This window comes from Arachis ipaensis, chromosome B10, assembly GCF_059453495.1.
Source record: "Arachis ipaensis isolate K30076 ecotype BB chromosome B10, ASM5945349v1, whole genome shotgun sequence".
NCBI classification, from domain to species: domain Eukaryota; kingdom Viridiplantae; phylum Streptophyta; class Magnoliopsida; order Fabales; family Fabaceae; genus Arachis; species Arachis ipaensis.
In genome coordinates this window covers 18,042,466-18,061,358 of record NC_142435.1, presented here as the reverse complement: position 1 = coordinate 18,061,358, position 18,893 = coordinate 18,042,466, and the positions used below count along the sequence as shown (strand labels likewise).

The following is an 18,893-nucleotide window of genomic DNA, read 5'->3' as shown; positions in this document are numbered from 1 at the left end:
CTTGTACTCAATTGAGTGGGTTTTATCAACTCTTTACCCACTTATTCATACTATTTGCATGGTTTTACATTTGCCTTCCTAGTTATGTGCTTTGATTGAAAACATGCTTCTTTGACCTTAAGTTCCCTATGTTTAATCCTCTCTTATTACCATTAGATGCCTTGATATGTGTGTTAAGTGATTTCAGAGATTACAAGGCAGGAATGGCTCAAAGGATGGAAAGGAAGCATGCAAAAGTGGAAGGAATACAAGAAGTTGGAGAAATTGCTAAGCTGTCCAACCTAACCTCTTCGCACTCAAACGGCTATAACTTTAGCTACAGAGGTCCAAATGACACGGTTCCAATTGCGTTGGAAAGCTAACGTCCGGGGCTTCGATTTGATATATAATATGCCATAGTTGCCCTAACACTAGGCGACGCGAACGCGTGCTCCACGCGGACACGTCGCAGTTCCGAAAATCAGCGTGGCAGATTTCTTCTCCAGCGATTTCTGGGCTGTTTCTGACCCAGTTCTCGGCCCAGAAAATACAGATTAGAGGCTATAAAGTGGGAGAATCCATTCATTCATGATAACATGCTTTCATAATTCACAATTTTAGGATTAGATGTAGTTTTTAGGGAGAGAGGTTCCCTCCTCTCTCTTAGGATTTAGTTTTAGGATTTAGGATTATTTCTTCTTCATCACAGGTTCAATATTCCTTTTTATTTATTTTCTCAATTTAATTTATGAATTCTTCTATGTTACAGATTATTCTTTTGATTAATGTTATTTGTGGTATTTCAGTTTATTATTGCTCTCTTTTATTTATATTACTGTTGCTTCCAATCTGAAGACATTTTTATTCCGGTAGATTTACTTTTTCCTTTTTGGTCTTGGTTAAGAAATCAGTAACTCAGGAGTTATCAAACTCAAACATGATTGATAATTGTTATCTTTGCTAATTGAATTGAACTTCAATAATCCCAATCTTTCCTTAGGGATTAACTAGGATTTGAAGATCTAACTAATTAGTCACTTGACTTTTCTTTACTTTAAGTAAAGGCTAACTAAGTGGAATTAAGATTCAATTTTCATCATCATTGATAAGGATAACTAGGATAGGACTTCTAATTTCTCATACCTTGCCAAAAGTTTATTTTACAGTTATTTATTTGCTTTACAGTCTTTTTACTTATTTCAATTGCAATTTAAATTACTTACTCCTCATCTTCAAAACCCCGATTTACAATCTCCATAATCGATAATAAGAACATACTTCCCTGTAGTTCCTTGAGAAGACGACCCGAGATTTAAATACTTCGGTTATCAATTTATTTAGGGGTTTGTTACTTGTGACAACCAAAACGTTTGCACGAAGGGATTTCTGTTGGTTTAGAATCTATATCTACAATGCGACTATTTTTATAAAATTATTTACTAGCAAAAATCCCTAACGTCATGGGGCTTCAACTGTGTAGGGTTTTTTGGGTTTGGAAGGGTTGCGAGCCGAACATATCCTTGAAATGGAGTTTTCTACACCTGAGGAGGCAAGCAGCTTCTATAACAACTACAGCCGACTAAAGGGCTTTTCCTCAATGCGCGATAAGACGGTTAGAAACACTTTCAGTGAGATTGTGAGGTACATGTTCGTTTGTAACAGGCAAGGGTTTCAAGAGAAGAAGTTGTTGGAAAAGGTTGATCGCAAAAGGGATCATAAGGTTGTAACCCGATGCAGATGTCTTGCCGAGATGAGGATAAAGCGGAAAGACGGTAGTGGGAAGTGGTACGTGTCGCGTTTCGTCGAGGAGCATAATCATGAACTAGCGTTCGGCAAGCTTGTGGATTATCTACGGTCACATAGGAAGATATCTGAGGTAGAAGTTGCTCAGCTAACAAGCATGAGGGAGATTGGGATTAGCATTCCAAAGATTTATAAGTCATTTGCACCACAACTTGTGAGTTTCAACCTGGTTACATTTACAAAGCAAGATATGTATAATGAGGTACGGAAGCAACGAGGGCTCTAGGGTGGGGACGTAAATGCAACTATAAGGTACTTGGAAGGTCTGGCACATATGGATGAGAGAATGTTTTGGAGGTATAAGGTGGGGGTAGGCCAACACCTGTGCAACTTGTTTTGGAGCGACGGTCGTTGTCAGGAAGATTATTCCGTGTTCGGCGATGTGCTAGCATTTGATGCTACGTACGGTCGTAACAAGTATAACCTCCCTGTTGTTGTGTTCTCCGGAGTAAACCACCACAACTAGACCTACGTTTTTGGAACGGCCATGGTTTCATGCGAGTCACATGAATCTTACATTTGGGTCCTTCAGCAATTTTTGGAATGCATGCAAGGAAAGGCACCGCAATCTGTTGTCACCGATGGTGACCCAGCCATGCAGTTGGCGATTCAGTCGGTTTTTCTTGAGGCGCATCATCGGTTATGCACTTGGCATCTTTTTTTAGAAATGCAACATCGAACATCTGTGACCCGGGATTCACACAACTATTTCGACATTGCATGTTGGATGATATGGAAATTGATGAGTTTGAAGCGCATTGGGCCTCCATGATCCATGAGTATGGTGTTGGCGACGTTGACTGGGTGAAGGACTTGTATGTGAAAAAGTACACATGGGCAACAGCTGGGGTACGGACAACTTCTAGGTGCGAATCACTCTACGCCAAACATGGGAGGTTTGTTGAGAGCAGGTATGGTGTGTTGGAATTTGTTACAAATTTTTAGAGGTGTGTCGATTTTCTTTGGGACAACGAGGATGAGCTGGAATTTCACTCTTGGTATGGTACACTTATTTTACAAACCGAGTTTGTTGAGTTGGAAAAGTCAGGGTGGACCAAGTTCACTCGTGAGATGTTCGTTAGATTTCAGGAAAGCCTGAAACGTTGTGTCCGTGTGAGAATATCTGAAATTAATGAAACAGTGCACCCGCATATATATACTATCCAAAAGTATCGGAGGCCTAACATGACCTGGCAGGTCTGTAGGGAGCCTATTTCCAACAGCTTTAGCTGCACGTGTATGCGGATGGATTCGTTTGGTATTCCATGTGTGCACATCATGGCCGTGTGTGTAAGGCTAGACTTAGGGAAACTTTCTGAAAGCCTAGTTTTGCGTAGGTGGTCCAAGACAGCCAAAATACAGTCCGAAAATGAAAACATTGAGCACTGCACTGCTGACCAAAGCATGACATATAGAACAAGGTTGGTAGCATTTTTACAGCTGTGCAAGCGGTTAGCCCGGGTGGCTTGCATGAGTGATGATGACTTTAAGATTTACTCGAAGAAACTTTTATCCGATGCGGTTTTTCTTGAAATAAAGTATGGCCTTCGACCAAGAATCAATGTTCTCGCAACAACAACCGACAATGGAGTGAAGGACCCAGTTCGTGTTAGAACTAAAGGTACAGGTCGGTGCAGTCAAGCCGGTGCTTCTGCTACCAAGAAGAAAAGGAAGTGAAGTTCGTGCAGGAAACTCGGGCACCGGAGGACTCGATGACCTAACGGGGTGACGCTAGCCGCGACAACAAATCAAAATGCCAACAAAGGAGGACAGAAACGCAAGAGAGAAAAGGTTACATTCTAATTTAAACATTCATGAAATATATACGGTCTGACATATGACAGTTAAAGTCAAGGTATGGTGTTGAAAATCGAACGATATTGAATTCTGTGATATCAAGTGTGACATGATGCACTGATCTTTCTATTACTATTTTCTTTTATACACACTTTTTTCACACCTTCGGAATAGTAACCTTACTTTTTTATTCCATATAGAAATGTGTTTTATGAGTTATCAGACAATTACAAATTTAAACTGGCATTCCAGTTGTGTGAAGAATTGAAGTTCAAGTTCCTTTCTTAGTATTTTTCCCATGTCGTATTTCTCTGCTTGAATTCTAATTAATATCTATCGCTTCGTTATTATTAAAATTGATGTATTGTGTCTAAAATCTGCATGTTTAACATTGCAACTGCAGTATTTCTTTCTATTCGCAAAACATGACAAAAACATATGGACATCTGCACTGGTTGGAAAGTCGTGACTTAGTCTCCGTTCGGAATCTTTTAGATGCGTTGATTTAAATAACATCATGTGTTATTTTATTTTTCATGTTAGCTGTTCGATTCATTTAGGAAATAGGCATGTTGATTTTATATTGCATCCTTGGTACCCTTTACTGAATTATTATTTTTCTTCTGGATATGCTTATGGCAACGTCTCTTTATTTATGTCGTTAGTGATGGTGTTAATTTTCTGGTACTTTATCATCTGTGAACCAACCTGCTTTATCATTTGCTGATACAGCGTCATGAAAGAGGTTGGGTGTTACTAACGGGGCAGAATTCTTCTCAACCCGTCGCACAGGATTCGAATCCAATTTCTCTTGCAGATGACTGATGATCCTTTTCGTACTCTTCTACTGTGTCGGGTGGTTGATTCAAACTTTGTGTCCCTTTACCAAGGATGAATATAGGGTCTAGTCAACTGAGATGATGTCTTCCACAGTATTCATATTAGTAATAAAGTAGTGACTAGAAGGACCACGTTTATTACAACTAATGATTTCAAAGAAACTATATCGTTGCATGTTTCTGCACATGTTAATTCATGGCTAATGCAGAATCCTTTGTTATATGATGTAGCAATGCGCACGTCACCAATTAGTTTTCTCTTTACATTGGTTAACATTGTTACAATTTTATCCCATCTTCTGGATGGGCTTTACAACTTTGGTTGTGTGAAAACTAATTCTTATGTAGTTCACCCGAAAGTAAACTTTTATGCTATTAATCACGGTGCATTTTCTCGGCATCAGCTAATAGCCTTTTTATTATGTGAATTTATTTGAAGCTGTTTTCCTACAATATTTGCTCTAGTGATATGTGGTTTTCCATTCCTTTAAAAACAATCACATTTAATTTCAACTGCATGACGTATTAAGATGCAAGAGGGAGCTTTCTTGTGGGTATGAAGCCATTAAGTTCATGAAAGGCATGCAACCGGTCCATTCCTAGTGCAGCGTATCAGCATCGAACATGTTGTGCGTGTCCAAATTGATGCCAAACTAGCTTCGTATTATCCACTTTAAGTAAAGTTGGCGAGAATGTCAGATTGTGAGACAATCTTAGCTGCTTCGGGGATTTTTGGCAAATGTTTTCTTCACCTTTAATTACTCTCTCTCTCTCTCTCTCTCTCTCTCTCTCTCTCTCTCTCTCTCAAACTTATAACATTTACATAACTTAAGTCGTGTTACACTGTCAAGCTGTATTTTATGCTTGCCATAATAAAAAAATAAAAAAAATAAAACTTTATAGGAATCGTAACTGATCCATGCATGATCTAAAGAGCTAAGCAAACCATTAGAAAATCACCTCAGCAGGGCCTCTCTTCGGTTTCAAGTAGCATAGGCAAAGAAAATTGTTGACAGCAAAACCCAATCGAGTTGAACTCTTTTGCACTTGCATTAGCTAGTCATAGTCACATAACCAGAAAGATTACACATTTTAAGCCCGACATTTAAGGTGGTAAATACATTGCAAATTATTCTCCACTATCTCAACAGATGACCAAGTTAGTAATTTCAATGCTATTTGAGAGGCTTATATGGTAATTTAAAAGCACAGGAGGTGTTAAATATATAACTAAAAACCTGTACCTACAAACAATTTGATTTACCCCTCTCATCAATGTAATACGTCATCGCTTTCCTCATTTATTTGTTGAATCTTAATTTTGAGATCACGAAGTTGCGAACAAAATAAAAAAGAAAAAAATGTGACGATACTGTCAACCACATTCATAAGCATTCACTACTTAATGGGTAAGGATACACCCTGTTTTCAAACTAAAAACAACAACATCTATTCAAAACGATTTCCATCATTCGATACACATACATCACCGACAATACATAAAATGGCAACCAAGTAGACTTTATTTAGTATTGGCAATATCCCCATTTAACTTATAGTAACCCAGCTTCACATAGTAGGAAGATGTAAGTGGGGAGTGTGGAGATTGTACTCTAGCCTGTCGACAAGACCACTAGTATCCACACACAAAAGTAGCCATCAGCAGGTAATTAAGGCCTATATTCTTAGACAAGATTATGTAAACAATAAAACAAAATACAACCTAACGGTATCAACGACATCAAACGATATTGGCACCAAAATGATACTTAGCCTATTTCAATATGTTGTATATAAATGTCGCTGAATCTCTTTCATATGATAGAGGATAACTCCTTAGTGCGCAGTATCTTCGTCCAAGCGCCCTCCGCCTTCGACTCCACTGCAGCCTTGACCTCGTTGCAGTCCAAAAGAACAATTATTGTTGCGGTCTTCATCCTTAATTTCAAATGATCCATCCATTAGTAACACAAGATTAGTTGTGAGAAGAAGATTATATCATTTAAAAAATAAAAAAATGAGTTAGAAGATAAACTTGACAAGAAAGGTTCGCTAGTGTGAATTTTCCCTCTGTTTGGAGCCAGTTCAACATCCAGAGACAAGAATCATTACTACGTAACCAAAAATTATGTCCATGTCATTAACTTTGACCAAATCCACTAAATAAACCATTGTTTAAATTCACTTCATAATTGATAGTAAATATGAAGTATACCATTGTGGATCGCATGGGACTCCTTCAGGATACTGTACTGGTCCTCATGTGGTAGGATCAGTGGAAACATGGACAAAACTCTTTAGGTTCATGTCTAGCTTGAAAATCTGGGCTAGCATAAGTAGCTGCATATGGTTAAACGAAAATTGTTGTCATAAACATGTTCATGAATACCACGACAGCCTGTTGCCAAGTCTTTCATGTTTTAAAATCATAAACCACTTTTCAAAATACTCACAATAGTTTGCATATTGCGCTCCCCCCGTTCCTTGTATCCAGGTGCTCTTGTTACATCTAGGCAGTACACTGTGGCTCGCTTCACGTCCACAACCATCAAGTACCATGTGTAGGTTTGTTCGCATACCGGCACAAAGACCTATCAATGCAGTCAGGTCATTGTATGCTTAAATTGGGTACTCTAGATGCAGTACAAAAAGAAAGAGTTATGTTTCTAACATGTTCAAGCTTAGGTGTCACCGATATCCATCTGTTCAGGTATTTCATGATTATAACTTCCAACGGCCTCAGAAAAAGAATGTCATCGACAAACACGAAAGGTGTGTACCAAACACAAGGAGGAAGAACACAACAAGCTTTCATGGAAGCGCTCATTAACATGATGTTCATAATCTGACAAAAACAAAAAGACAAACACTTCAGCTTCCCAGGCAGATAGAAATTTTAATATGGCAGGGTTAGATTTAATTCACATTGACATTAGGCATGTAAATGGGGGACAGAGAGTGGAACACTGCTCTAGGGACTTCTAATGTCGAGAATTTAAACAACACTTCCCTGTTACAACATACACACAATACCGTGTGTGATCCATGGTTTCTATGGAGAAATAAACTAAACAGTACTAAATTTGCAATATGCACATAAGTATACTTACAAATACTGATCAGTTTTTCCATAAATGTAAGTAGCCATTTTGCATTCATCATAAGTCAAATCCATGTGCACAGTTGGCCTGAATACCATTTGAAACCCCTAATCAAACAATCAAAAATAAAGTATCACATCAGCCACTCAATACTAACAACAAATGTACGTCATGATGCGTAATATATGATTCATTTAGAGTGTGTGCATGACTTGCCAGTGGAATTAGTAACACGGGGGGAGTCTATTATGTTCGACATCCCATATGGTCTAAAACCACTTCCATACTGCAGAGAAGGAGAACTTATGTTGGCATGGCCAGTGATAACGGATAGTGTGGGCTAAGTAATGAAAGGTTGGCCTACTGCGTTTATAGCTTTCGACACTACGGGTTTCAATTTGGGTTTCTTTACTGGATTGTTGCAGTTCTCCAGTAACGCGAATACTTCACAGACTTTACTGGTGCAGTCAAACTAAGACATGTTCGAAAGGTCCATAAAACCTGCACAAATTATTGGTATGGCTGAGTCATTCGTTTCAATTCCTAAAACACCATTTTACAGAATTCAAAGGGAAGATGGTATACCTTATCATTAGCAACTGCTGCGGATTCATGTGTAATGGTACCTTTTATAGTGGTCCTTTTAGGCACTCCAGAGCACCAATACTGTGCAAAGGTCCCTTTCAGGGATCCAGCCTGGGTCTTCGCTGTAATGGGACGCGGAGTGAAAAATGCCTCGTTGATTATGACATCGTCATCATAATCGGGAGAGTTCGGCACAATGATATCTAGCAAGGAGTTGCTGCTGGCCAACAATACCCCCTTTCCTTTTTCCACCATCTTTTCGGTTGGCGTTCGTGAGCTGAAACGAGTAGTCGCTGCAGTTGTCGAATGAATTGTTGTGGGCTAAATTAACTCCAACATGGTCCCACCAAGATTAGGGTTGGTAACTGCTGCTATGGATACCATACTCCCCGACGTATTTTGACTCTTCATTTGTTTCGTTAGTAACGATTGCAGCTCTGTTAACGTTACTTTGGTGTGTAACATTGGTCGTTCCAGTGCTGACATCCGTTCTTCCAAAGTGACTATCCTGGAGTCGATCTTCTATGGCTATGGTGCAAAAAAAGAAGAAACTTTCGACATCAGTAAGGAACATTAGTCTAGGTTTAAAACGTGTTACATGCAAATCATTTGAAAAGTGGCTTGTGCAAAATATAGTTTCAGTCTCATTATGTTTTTATTAACACACAATGGACGAATACAGGACCACGGCATGTGGGGCACACCCTTAACTTTACTTAACCCAAGACAAAATTTGCTGCCTTTGTTCCAATCCCAGGCACATGTCATGCGTGGGTCGTCTATCGAAAAGCTATCCAGCCTTAAAGTTAAAGCATTTGTAAATGGAAAAAATTAAATGGGTTAACGATGAACCTCTAGTAGCCTAACTGCCATCTAAATTAAGTCATCATGTGGGACCTTGGAATCTTCCGTGAGGTTTTCACTCGGGCTGTCTATAGCGCCCTGTTGCATCACCAAGAATTTAAAACAAGGTGTTCCCGTCAAAGAAACACAAATTAAACACTAGGAATTGATTCGGAGAAAACAAGGTAATAAGTAATAGCATAATCCAATTTTCAAAAGGATGGCCATACCACATTCATGGTTAGCTCCAGATTCAGATTTGTTGGTCCGTCATCAACAACGATGTTGTCAACAGGAGCCAACTTTACAGCCGATACGACACTGAAAAAAAGGCTCAATAGATAACAAAAGTCGCATAAATAGAGTGGAGCAAGAGTATTTTGACATTGAATGTGATGAAGGGAGATGGAAATTGTTGTGTAACAACATCATTGGCAAGGAATGACATACAGGAAGCAATACTTACGCATCAGTGGCCTCAAAATCCTGGGAGTCGATAATCCCGCACCCAAAGTTATCGATTCCCACCATTGATTTTTTTTGGTGATACCTTGCCTTAGTGAATTGATACCAGAGTAGAAGGGAAAGGTTACTCTTAGACTATGTGTCTTCCACTGTTCTACATTGAATTCCTTTTAAAGAGATCCGTTCATGTATGTGTGACTAAATCTGACAATTGATTCGACAACTTGAAGCTGGCCCACATCCTTTCACCTTAGCGGAACTTTGATACACTTACAAGCACATGATACTTGCAATGTCACTAAAGAAAACCTCACACACCTTAGTCTAACAAAATGGGCTTCGTTGACTAAGTAATAGCAAGCCAATTGCATGTCCACGCTGTTGGCCTAATGAAATTCCATGAGAATCATATGCACGAATCTTAAACATAGACTTGAACGGTGCAATATTAGCAATCCTTGTTGCCCACCTTTTTTTGGCTTTGATAAGACGTCACAAATCCCCTCTGAGAGAGTAGCGTGTAGGTATGTTCTTCTAATGTATACTCATAGACCCTAGTTGAAGGAAACCCATATCCTATACTATAATTGGAAAAGATTCTTAAATTCTAATACATGACTCACCCTACTCCTTGATATCGAAAATGCATGAAAACACCCCCAATAAAAATGGTGCACATACCGATATGTGGTGTTACAATGCTGTGCTTAAGTACATACATACGGCTCCATAATACGAATAAGCATTTACTAACTTATATCAAGTAAATTACATACTACTTTAACTAAATTTATATGTATCATATATATTCATGATAAGGGTATCTAAATTCCAATGGGCAGCACTATAAATTTTGCAGTTCGTAACTATTTCCATTTAAACGAAGATACATTTTAAAGTATATTTCAAAAAATCTTTTGTTTTTACGCCATTTTGTTTTCCTTTATTTGAATTCTTTATAATTTTATCTAATTTTTGTTAATTAATTATGTTGTTAAAAATATAGCACACATTTGTGTGTTGTAGAAAAAATGTATCAAATTATTTTTATGAGAAATTATTTTTTATATTATCTTAAAGAAGAGATCAATATAACAGTTTAAAAAATAATGTAAATATGAAATTTTAAATAAAAATTAATTAATATTAAATTTTTAAAATACAAAAGCAAATTGTCTAGATATTTAAGAAATAAAAATGCCTCAACAAAATAAAGTAGACAGAAATAATTCTCCTTTTTTTAACAAGAGTACTCTCATTTTGTCTCTTTAATTTATTTTAGGTATGTATTTCATATTTATCTCTTAAATATTTATTCAACTTGTTATTGTATTTTAAAATTTAATATTAAATATTTTTTAAGTTAAAATATCATTTTTAAGTTATTTTTTAGACTGTTATATTGGTCTCTTTTTTAAGATAATACAAAAAATAATTTGTCAAAAAAATAATTTGTTTACCCAATATTTACATAACAAGGTACTAATAAATTAAAAATTCAATGAATAAAAATACTATAACAAAAACAAAATAGGAAACTTCGATTTTATCATTTTAAATTTGTGTTATTAGTTCTAATAATATATTCAAGTTTTAAATAATTTATGTGTGATAAAAAATGTTTACTTATTTACAGTACCAATTTTGTTATTATATTTGTATGTTCATGGTTTTAATTATACTTTTATGTACTCTCAATAGATTTATTTTATTGTATTATATTTTATATATGAATATATGTTCTATCGAGTAATTTAATAAAGATATGTTTTTCTTAGTTACATAAGGTACTGTGTCGGGCTGTCGGCTCTGTTTTTATTTATTACTGTTAATGTTTTATTAGTTCTTACTTTTAAAAATTTTACTTAAATTAGTGGGTTTGTTCTTATTACGCCTAATATTTTTTAATTTTTGTGTTATACAAATATGACTTGATTACATTAACTTGCAAGAATAAACTAAAACTAAAGCACAAAAATATATACATGTAAATTTTTCCTTTATAAAAAATGTCGATCTCAAAAACGATCTCAATAGAAAGGATTGTGTTTCGCCCCGCTTGCTACAGGCCAATAACAGTGACGCCTGGGTAGTAGCAGCAGTAATGGATTATTCCAGTTGCTCCAGGTTGAACTTGTCTACACCAGCCTGGGTAGTACCCGCAGTAGTTGTTATTCCATTCGCTTTGGGTTTTGCGGGTTGTACCAAGTCGATCGTAGTTCAAACCCACTAGGTCCACACTTGGTGTTCATGTCCATGGTTAGCTACCGAGACGTGTCGGGTTGCATATATTACCGACAGATGATATCATCAGCCATAGAACAGGCATGCATTATATGCTTGGCGTGAGGCAGCTCAATGAGTCATTTTAGAAGTTTCTGAAGAGACGGACCCTAGATTTTGGGTTTACGGTTATATATATATATATATATATATATATATATATATATATATATATATATATAACTCCATTGTATATATTATGTTTTTTCACCCTTAGAGGTTGCAGCAGACAAGTTAACTGGTATAACTTGTTATTCAATTCTTAGTTCGTCTAATCAGAATAATTAGTTTAACTAGTGAATTACAAGGTAATTAGCGGAATAATTAATTAGATCCACTTAAATTAGAAAGAAACATGACTTGAAAAAAGTTAGGGTTAAGTGAGTTATTGTTTAGGGGTGTTTAGGGTGTAACTTCACAGCGTCATATTCTTGGGTTATATTTTGTCTCAATGAGTTTATAAGTTGATTAACTAACATTGAGCTTGTGGTATAATATGTAAACAGTGATTTTTTATAAATAGTCTCAAAAGTACATTGTTTGACGTATTTAATGAGTAAACCACAACAGTCTGGCATGATTTAGCTGCTGTTCCTAACCCTAAGCAGGGTTCCAAGATTTGTGCTCAATTTGGCACACTCTCAGAGCACAGGCACGATTTACCGTAAACTTAAAATGTTTAAGAAACCCAAAATGACTTACGAAGACTATGAGTCTATAAATTCATGAGGATGCCATAAACAGTTCATACGTGAAGTTTTTTTAATTCGACAGACATAAGAGAGACACGGAATTTGAAATATTATGTATATCTATACAGTGAAGGATCTAAAAAATTTTAACAATGAAGGCAAAGTATAGATAATGTAATAATAATTTTTGTAATTATTTTATGTTATTGTAAAATATAATTAGCCTTTTAAATTATCTAATTCACAAATTAAAATGATAAAATAATAATTTAAAACTTTTTTGGTCCCTAAGATATAAGCCGAAAATTTTCTCATCCCTAACTTTTTTTTATACAAAATCATCCCTAAAGTTTAAAACCAAGTTTTAAAATCGTCATTTTTACTTAAGAAAAACGAAAAATAAGAGTATGAGAGTGTTTGTCGTGCTGTGAAAGGGGAACGAAAGAAGAAGGGGGAAAGGAAGAAGAAGAGGAATCTCTCCACGATCCACCTCTGTCTCCGCTTCTGTCGCGAAAATTTTAAAACCAAGTCAAACCTTAGGGGTTTAAAACCAAGTTAAACCTTACGAACCACTTTGTATGAAAAAAAGTTTGGGGACGAAAAATCTTTTTGGCCTACACATTAGGAACCGAAATCGTACTTAACCTTAATTCAGAACAATAAAAGACAATTTAAAATCTATTCTTTTGAATTTTATATTTTCAAAAATTAAATAATTTTTCTATTGTCAATACAATTAAATATCTCTTTTCATATATGTTACTAAATATTCATCTAAAAATATATCTCCCATATAATTATGAAGTCAACTTTTTATGATGTTCATAGTAGAGATAGTTCTTTCAACTCATGCAGTTACTACGAGCAAAACTAAAACTAACTTCAAAAGAAAAATACTAATGAATAAACAATATTTTTTTGAGTTTCAACTAATTTTTGAAAAATGAACACCAATTGTTTTTGAATTTGAACATTGATCATCAAAATACACATTTAATATGAAGTTCTCAAGTTGACTATCAAGTGTCAAAAGTTAAATGAATGAAAATTTATTGGATTAGATAGAACATTAGTCAAAAGTTAGGGACTTCAACATTTAGGATAATTAGAGTAATTGTAAACCTAAAATTTATTTTGACTTCTAATTTTTTTATGTTTTTATTAATTTTCTTTTTAAAATTTAATACGAAATTAAGTTTAATAAGATAACATTTTTTAATGTGGGATTATTTAACACAATAAATATATATTAGTAGAGTTAAATTTAATAAAATAATTTTTATAATAATTTAATATAATAGGGTCAATATTAATAATATAGTGGAAGGCAAAAAACTTCTTTACCAAGAATCACTCAAAACAAAATTGTAAATTTCACTGGGGCATTTGCCCCCACTCCCTTGTGAATGAATTCGTCTCTGCATCTATATTAATTTTTCTATCAGCATAGTACTTTTGATTACAATATTTTTAAAATCAATACGAGTTGTTCATATTATAACAATAAGATCAACAATATTCATTGTTATGAAATTTAATTAAAATTCTAATGTAACTCATATCTACTTACATTGTGAGTTATAGAATAAAAGTGAACTCTTTGACTCAACCAAAAAAAAAAAAAAACTTCATGAGTTAAAATATAAAGCACATTTTTTATATAGTTTGACCCGCCTAATGAAATTAGTAATCGACATTATAAATGGGTATATTTGTATGGTAAAATAAAAGTACTTATAATAATTGACTTTATAATACTAACCACATGAATGACTCCAATGAACATAGTATACAAATGACTGCATATGCCACCGATATTTATACATCAGTATCATGTATTCCCGTATCTATAGCACCAGCCAAAAGGATGCATATATTTGTTTAGTTTTGGTAGAAAGCAATAGTAAGTCATTGTGTCACATCATTCAACTTCCAATGTACAAACTAGATCTAGACATCCCTTTACAGGGTTTGCTACTAAATCCACCCACCAAATCCCTTGACATCATTCTAATTCCATAGCCAGGTTAGATACACAGTCTAAAACATGAATGCGCCAATGGCCAACAAATGAGCTCAATGATTAATGAATCCTTCAGTCCGATTCGTTTGACAAATTAAAAACCCCATAGGGTTTGCAAGAAAATTAATCAGTGGTGAGGTATTGTCATATAGTTTGCAAAATTATTGCGCCAGTTACCCAGTTCGGGAATGCACACGCCCTCACTTCACCTGCCTTCGCTGGATTAATTCATTACACACAAGTTTGTAGAGCCTTCATGCAAACGAAAAAGCAACCCCACAATTTGTGACACCCAGTTTGGAAATTGTACTACACCCCCACACCTAAATTTCTGCAGCCTCCCTAGTCTTAGATATTTCAGGAAGTTCATTATTACTGAGTCACGGATCAAGTACACCTCCAATCAAATCCGACCTGACGTGTATGACAAAACCACACTTTGTGGTTAATTTTGTCTTTTCAAATCTCGAAAAGAGGACTTCCACATCTTCCCTAGCAAGTTTCCCTCACCCTACAAAGATAGCACTTTCTTTCACATTCTGGCGAAAGCCCATTTAAAAAAAATATGTGAAGTCCTTCCAAAATAAAAAAAAGGAAACCATACCTCCACCGTATTTATCCAACACCAATGGAGCACATGTTGCAGCAATTCACGTTCTTCGTTGTCACCAAGGGAGTTAAGCCTGAAATATATGCATCGTTCGGTGAAGCCAATAAGCAGATCATCAACCATCCGGAACTGGAATACCAGGCCTTCAACAGTTACCTTGTCGCACTCCATGCCTACAAGGCTAGGATGGAAACGCTACGGGCGGACAGAGAAGGTCTTGCAGAAATCATGGCTGAGACGGGCACAGTCGACTCTCCTCCACGTACACCCCGAACAGTTCCGACCGCTGACGGACGCGTTGCTCCCGTTTTGTGTGATAACCATCTCCTTCTCTAATTGCTGAATGTCACTATAAGGCCTTCTTAGTAGTCATTCAAGTTGTACTGCATGATGTTTGAAAATTCGCTAACGATGACTTTCGTATTCTATCCTTTCAAATTACAGGAGCCCCTATGATCCCAGCAGATGAGAGTGCATCTCATCATTTTGCTGCTGTGACTAATGATGTATTGCTACGACACTGCAATTTCCACCCCCTGTTTCTTCCGTGAGGAGAAATTTCACCGTTAACAAGGTCCATTGTATGCCTTCAACGTAGTAATTCCAGGAAACCCATTCGGGGAAGACGTCCGTGCTAAGGGAAGGTACTCTTTGGTCGAAGATGATGCTAGGGAAGACGCTGCTTTCAGGATGTTGTAGGTTCTCCTACAAAAAATGGGTAAGGAAATCAGAGACTTCAACTACCTTCGCGCTAGGGACTTGCAGCGAGAAAACACAGAGCTTCAACAACAGGTAATGATGCTTGAGGACAGGATACAAAAACATGAATCGGATTACGAGAGCAGCCTTTACAATGTCATCCCTTAGAGTCCAACAAACATTGCTTCTACTACTACATAGTACCATTGATATCTGCCTGTAATTTATGTACTTGTATGTTTTTCTCCTTTTATCCTTATTTTCCACCCCTCCTTTAACAATGGCAGACTGCTACTTCAATGAGACACTTTTGCTAATAAAATCAAGTTTACTTCACCGTAGAGTAACACCAAAATATTGATGATGCTACTAAAATTGGTTTCAATGGGTATAATAATTTTACAATTTAAAATGTAATATCCACTTGTTCTCAGTGGGACATAACTTCCATCCGTTTTCTTTAACAAGTCATAATGCTAGTGATTTCGGATAACGTAGAACGTTAACAATACGAATCCATTCTACATGAATAAAACATGAGTGAAGTGGTTCTTCCAATGCGCTAAGGCAGTCACATGAAACTAGACTCAATCCTTATGTTTAATGAAGATGAAACCTCCCCACAAGTAAATCACACCCTAAAAATTGTTATTTTCGGTCGCTCATCTTATACTTTGTGCAAGTGTAAATGTTTACGAAAATTGTATTTTAATGAATTTTAGTTTAGGGAATTTGTGAGTTTGAAGGGAATTTATACCGACATCATACATGTTGCATTGTTGTATCAACATGGATTCAAGTTGCCCGACTTTTAGTTTCGACAATGTTGGTTAAATTTACATTAACCTAGATAAATACTTGCTCATGAAAGAATTGACACGAATGAATTGTTCATGTAGGTCATCATATACATTAACATTACAGTACAACCCTTAGTTAAAAAGCATATATGTAGGACAAACTTTAAGTTCCTTCTCACACATGAATAAGGCTAACAACAACCTGAACTAAAGGCACTGAATGACATTCATTAAGTTGGACCATGTAGTGTGTTACATGAAAGGAAGACTGTGCAGAATAAATGACATCTTTAAATCTTCCGAATGTTTTGTTCTCATACTCATCATGACGTGAAAATCACCGTTTGTCTTTGATTTTGTTGTCCGTATTCGAAAACCAGAAATTGGACTGTGTCTTCCCAACGAGTAATGTATGGCAATTTTCTTTGTCGCAGCCTGCTGAATTCCAGACAAAAAAAGTGTAGCGTTATAAAATTATTTAACCATGAAAGAAGAGTGAAGAATTCACAAATAATTTTGGAACACGGAACTCAGAACGGCTAACTAACAGGAAAAGAAAAAAGCAAAATCTAAAAAATATGCATAACCCCAAAGCAACAAGTTAAAGAATCTAACGGAATAGCCAGTTCAGTACAATTGGATCAGTTACCTTCTCACGAAAAGAAGTAAGTGAATGAATGCAACAAAATCAGGAAATCAGCAGTCTTGTGATCTCACAATTATTGCGCTACCAGCAAAGACGGATCATACTCAGGAAATAGAAGCCTTGAAAAAAATTTAACAAAATTTACACCATAAGTTTAATAAACATTACAACAATTTTGGATGATCACAATTTTACCAAAATTTTAAGACAATTTTAACATTTCTAACCAATCTTTTTCCAAATATCAACCAACAAAAAAAACCAACAGTCAATGAGTCATTCAATGATTCAACCAACAACAAGAATACAGATTTTGGAGTATAGAACAGTACTGATTGTCTACCTAAGCATTCGATGACTCTAGTTACCGCGGTGAAAGATCAGAAAAAGTCAAATTGCCAATAAAGCTGACTGGATCATTTGAAAACTTTCGTGTACTACATAACTACTAGCAAATAATGCCTTCCGAAGAAGTCAAACTCAGAATCTGTTCAAGATACTGAGAACCCAGATCCTCTAACACCAAAACCTTCTCATTGCTATTGTTGTTGGTGTTATTGTTGCTATTACTAATCATCACATTTGACTTTGACTTTGACGTTGAATTTTTCCTCACAGTATGTTTCCTTTTGAATGCTAAAACAGGAGAAGAGCCTTCTTCCTTATTATTGTTGTTGTTAGTGTTTACCATAATGTTGTTCAGTGATTCCCAAACAACTTCAGGGAAATTGAGAACTACCAAGGAACCTCTTGTAGTGAACGTAGCTTGTTCAAAAGCCAAAGTTGCAACTTCGGCTGTGTCAAATGTTCCAATCCAAACCCTAACACCATTTCTTGTTGAGTCTCTAATCTTAGCTACAAATTTACCCCATGGCCTTCTCCTTACTCCTCTATAGGGCCTTTTGTCCTTGTTTTCCCGTGAAGCCTGACATAAACATGCTTGTTCCCTGAATCCTTCGAAACTGTAGCCATCTTCTACGAATAGTTCCGGTTTACCTCAATGCCACCACCTTGACTCTACTTATGTCCAACTTCAAGCTTAGCCGGACATGGTTGTGTCGCGTTACTCTAAGACCCGCTCCGCTGTCGCGTAACCAGTGCCACCGTCACGCACCACGAAATTGACATCAACACGTACCACACACTTCTAACGCGTACGGCAAACCTTCCTATTCTTCCTCCTCTGCTCTATTACCCAAATGTGCGCACGCAGCTTCTGTTTAATCCCCCCCGTCTTCAGCCTCCTCATGAAGTGAACAAAATAAAATCGGTTATTTTAAAAAAATTTTCCCCAATCGAATTTCAGGGTGGTAACTCGTTGACAGAAAACTATATCATCACTCAACTCGTTTTAAATTTGATGCATTCCTATTTTTCTGTGGAACTCTAAATTTTAATCGACAGCAATACTAGGCAAATTTGGCGATTTCGAAGTAACAACATACTTGTTAATATTTAAATTGCGACGTGTTGCCGACATCATGAGGTAGCGTCTAATTTTTAAACAGAAATATTGGAATCGACAACGGAGTCTGATTTCATTGGAGGTACCACCCGAGGGTGAAATATAAGTAAAATGGAGCAGAAAAGAAGACGATGGTGTTTGGTTGAACGAAGGCTGGTACAGAGTTGTCGAGTTATTGGGATTGGAGCATGAGTATTTCGCGGAATTTAAGTATAATGGTGAATCTAAATTTATAATCATGGCAATTTGTTCGAGTGCTTTGG

The 18,893-nt window shown here is 36.2% G+C and overlaps 2 protein-coding genes across 2 annotated transcripts; one reads left to right on the top strand and one right to left on the bottom strand.

Annotated features, from left to right (window-relative positions):
* The first annotated feature begins 1,504 nt into the window (after window positions 1-1,504).
* Window positions 1,505-3,459, top strand: LOC107620257 (protein FAR1-RELATED SEQUENCE 5-like). Its single transcript, XM_016322448.1, has 5 exons — window positions 1,505-1,984; window positions 2,141-2,230; window positions 2,315-2,394; window positions 2,448-2,631; window positions 2,728-3,459. The coding sequence occupies exons 1-5, from the start codon at window positions 1,505-1,507 to the stop codon at window positions 3,457-3,459; spliced, it is 1,566 nt and encodes a 521-aa protein (XP_016177934.1).
* Window positions 3,460-17,613: 14,154 nt separating this feature from the next.
* Window positions 17,614-18,414, bottom strand: LOC107620256 (ethylene-responsive transcription factor 15-like). The gene is made up of 2 exons (XM_016322447.1): window positions 18,331-18,414; window positions 17,614-18,090 (listed from the first exon to the last, which is right to left on the bottom strand). Exons 1-2 carry the CDS (start codon window positions 18,412-18,414, stop codon window positions 17,614-17,616), a joined length of 561 nt encoding a protein of 186 aa, XP_016177933.1.
* Window positions 18,415-18,893: the final 479 nt, after the last annotated feature.

What these genes read in the sequence shown, in the direction of transcription:
- LOC107620257 (XM_016322448.1), top strand. Translation starts at nt 1,505, where the DNA reads ATGGAGTTTTCTACACCTGAGGAGGCAAGCAGCTTCTATAACAACTAC. An exon ending in AGCAAGATATGTATAATGAG is followed by an intron (nt 1,985 to 2,140) that starts GTACGGAAGCAA and finishes GGTCGTTGTCAG; the next exon opens with GAAGATTATTCCGTGTTCGG. An exon ending in ACACATGGGCAACAGCTGGG is followed by an intron (nt 2,632 to 2,727) that starts GTACGGACAACT and finishes ACAAATTTTTAG; the next exon opens with AGGTGTGTCGATTTTCTTTG.
- LOC107620256 (XM_016322447.1), bottom strand. Translation starts at nt 18,414, where the DNA reads ATGAGGAGGCTGAAGACGGGGGGGATTAAACAGAAGCTGCGTGCGCAC. An exon ending in AGAGGAGGAAGAATAGGAAG is followed by an intron (nt 18,091 to 18,330) that starts GTTTGCCGTACG and finishes TGTTTATGTCAG; the next exon opens with GCTTCACGGGAAAACAAGGA.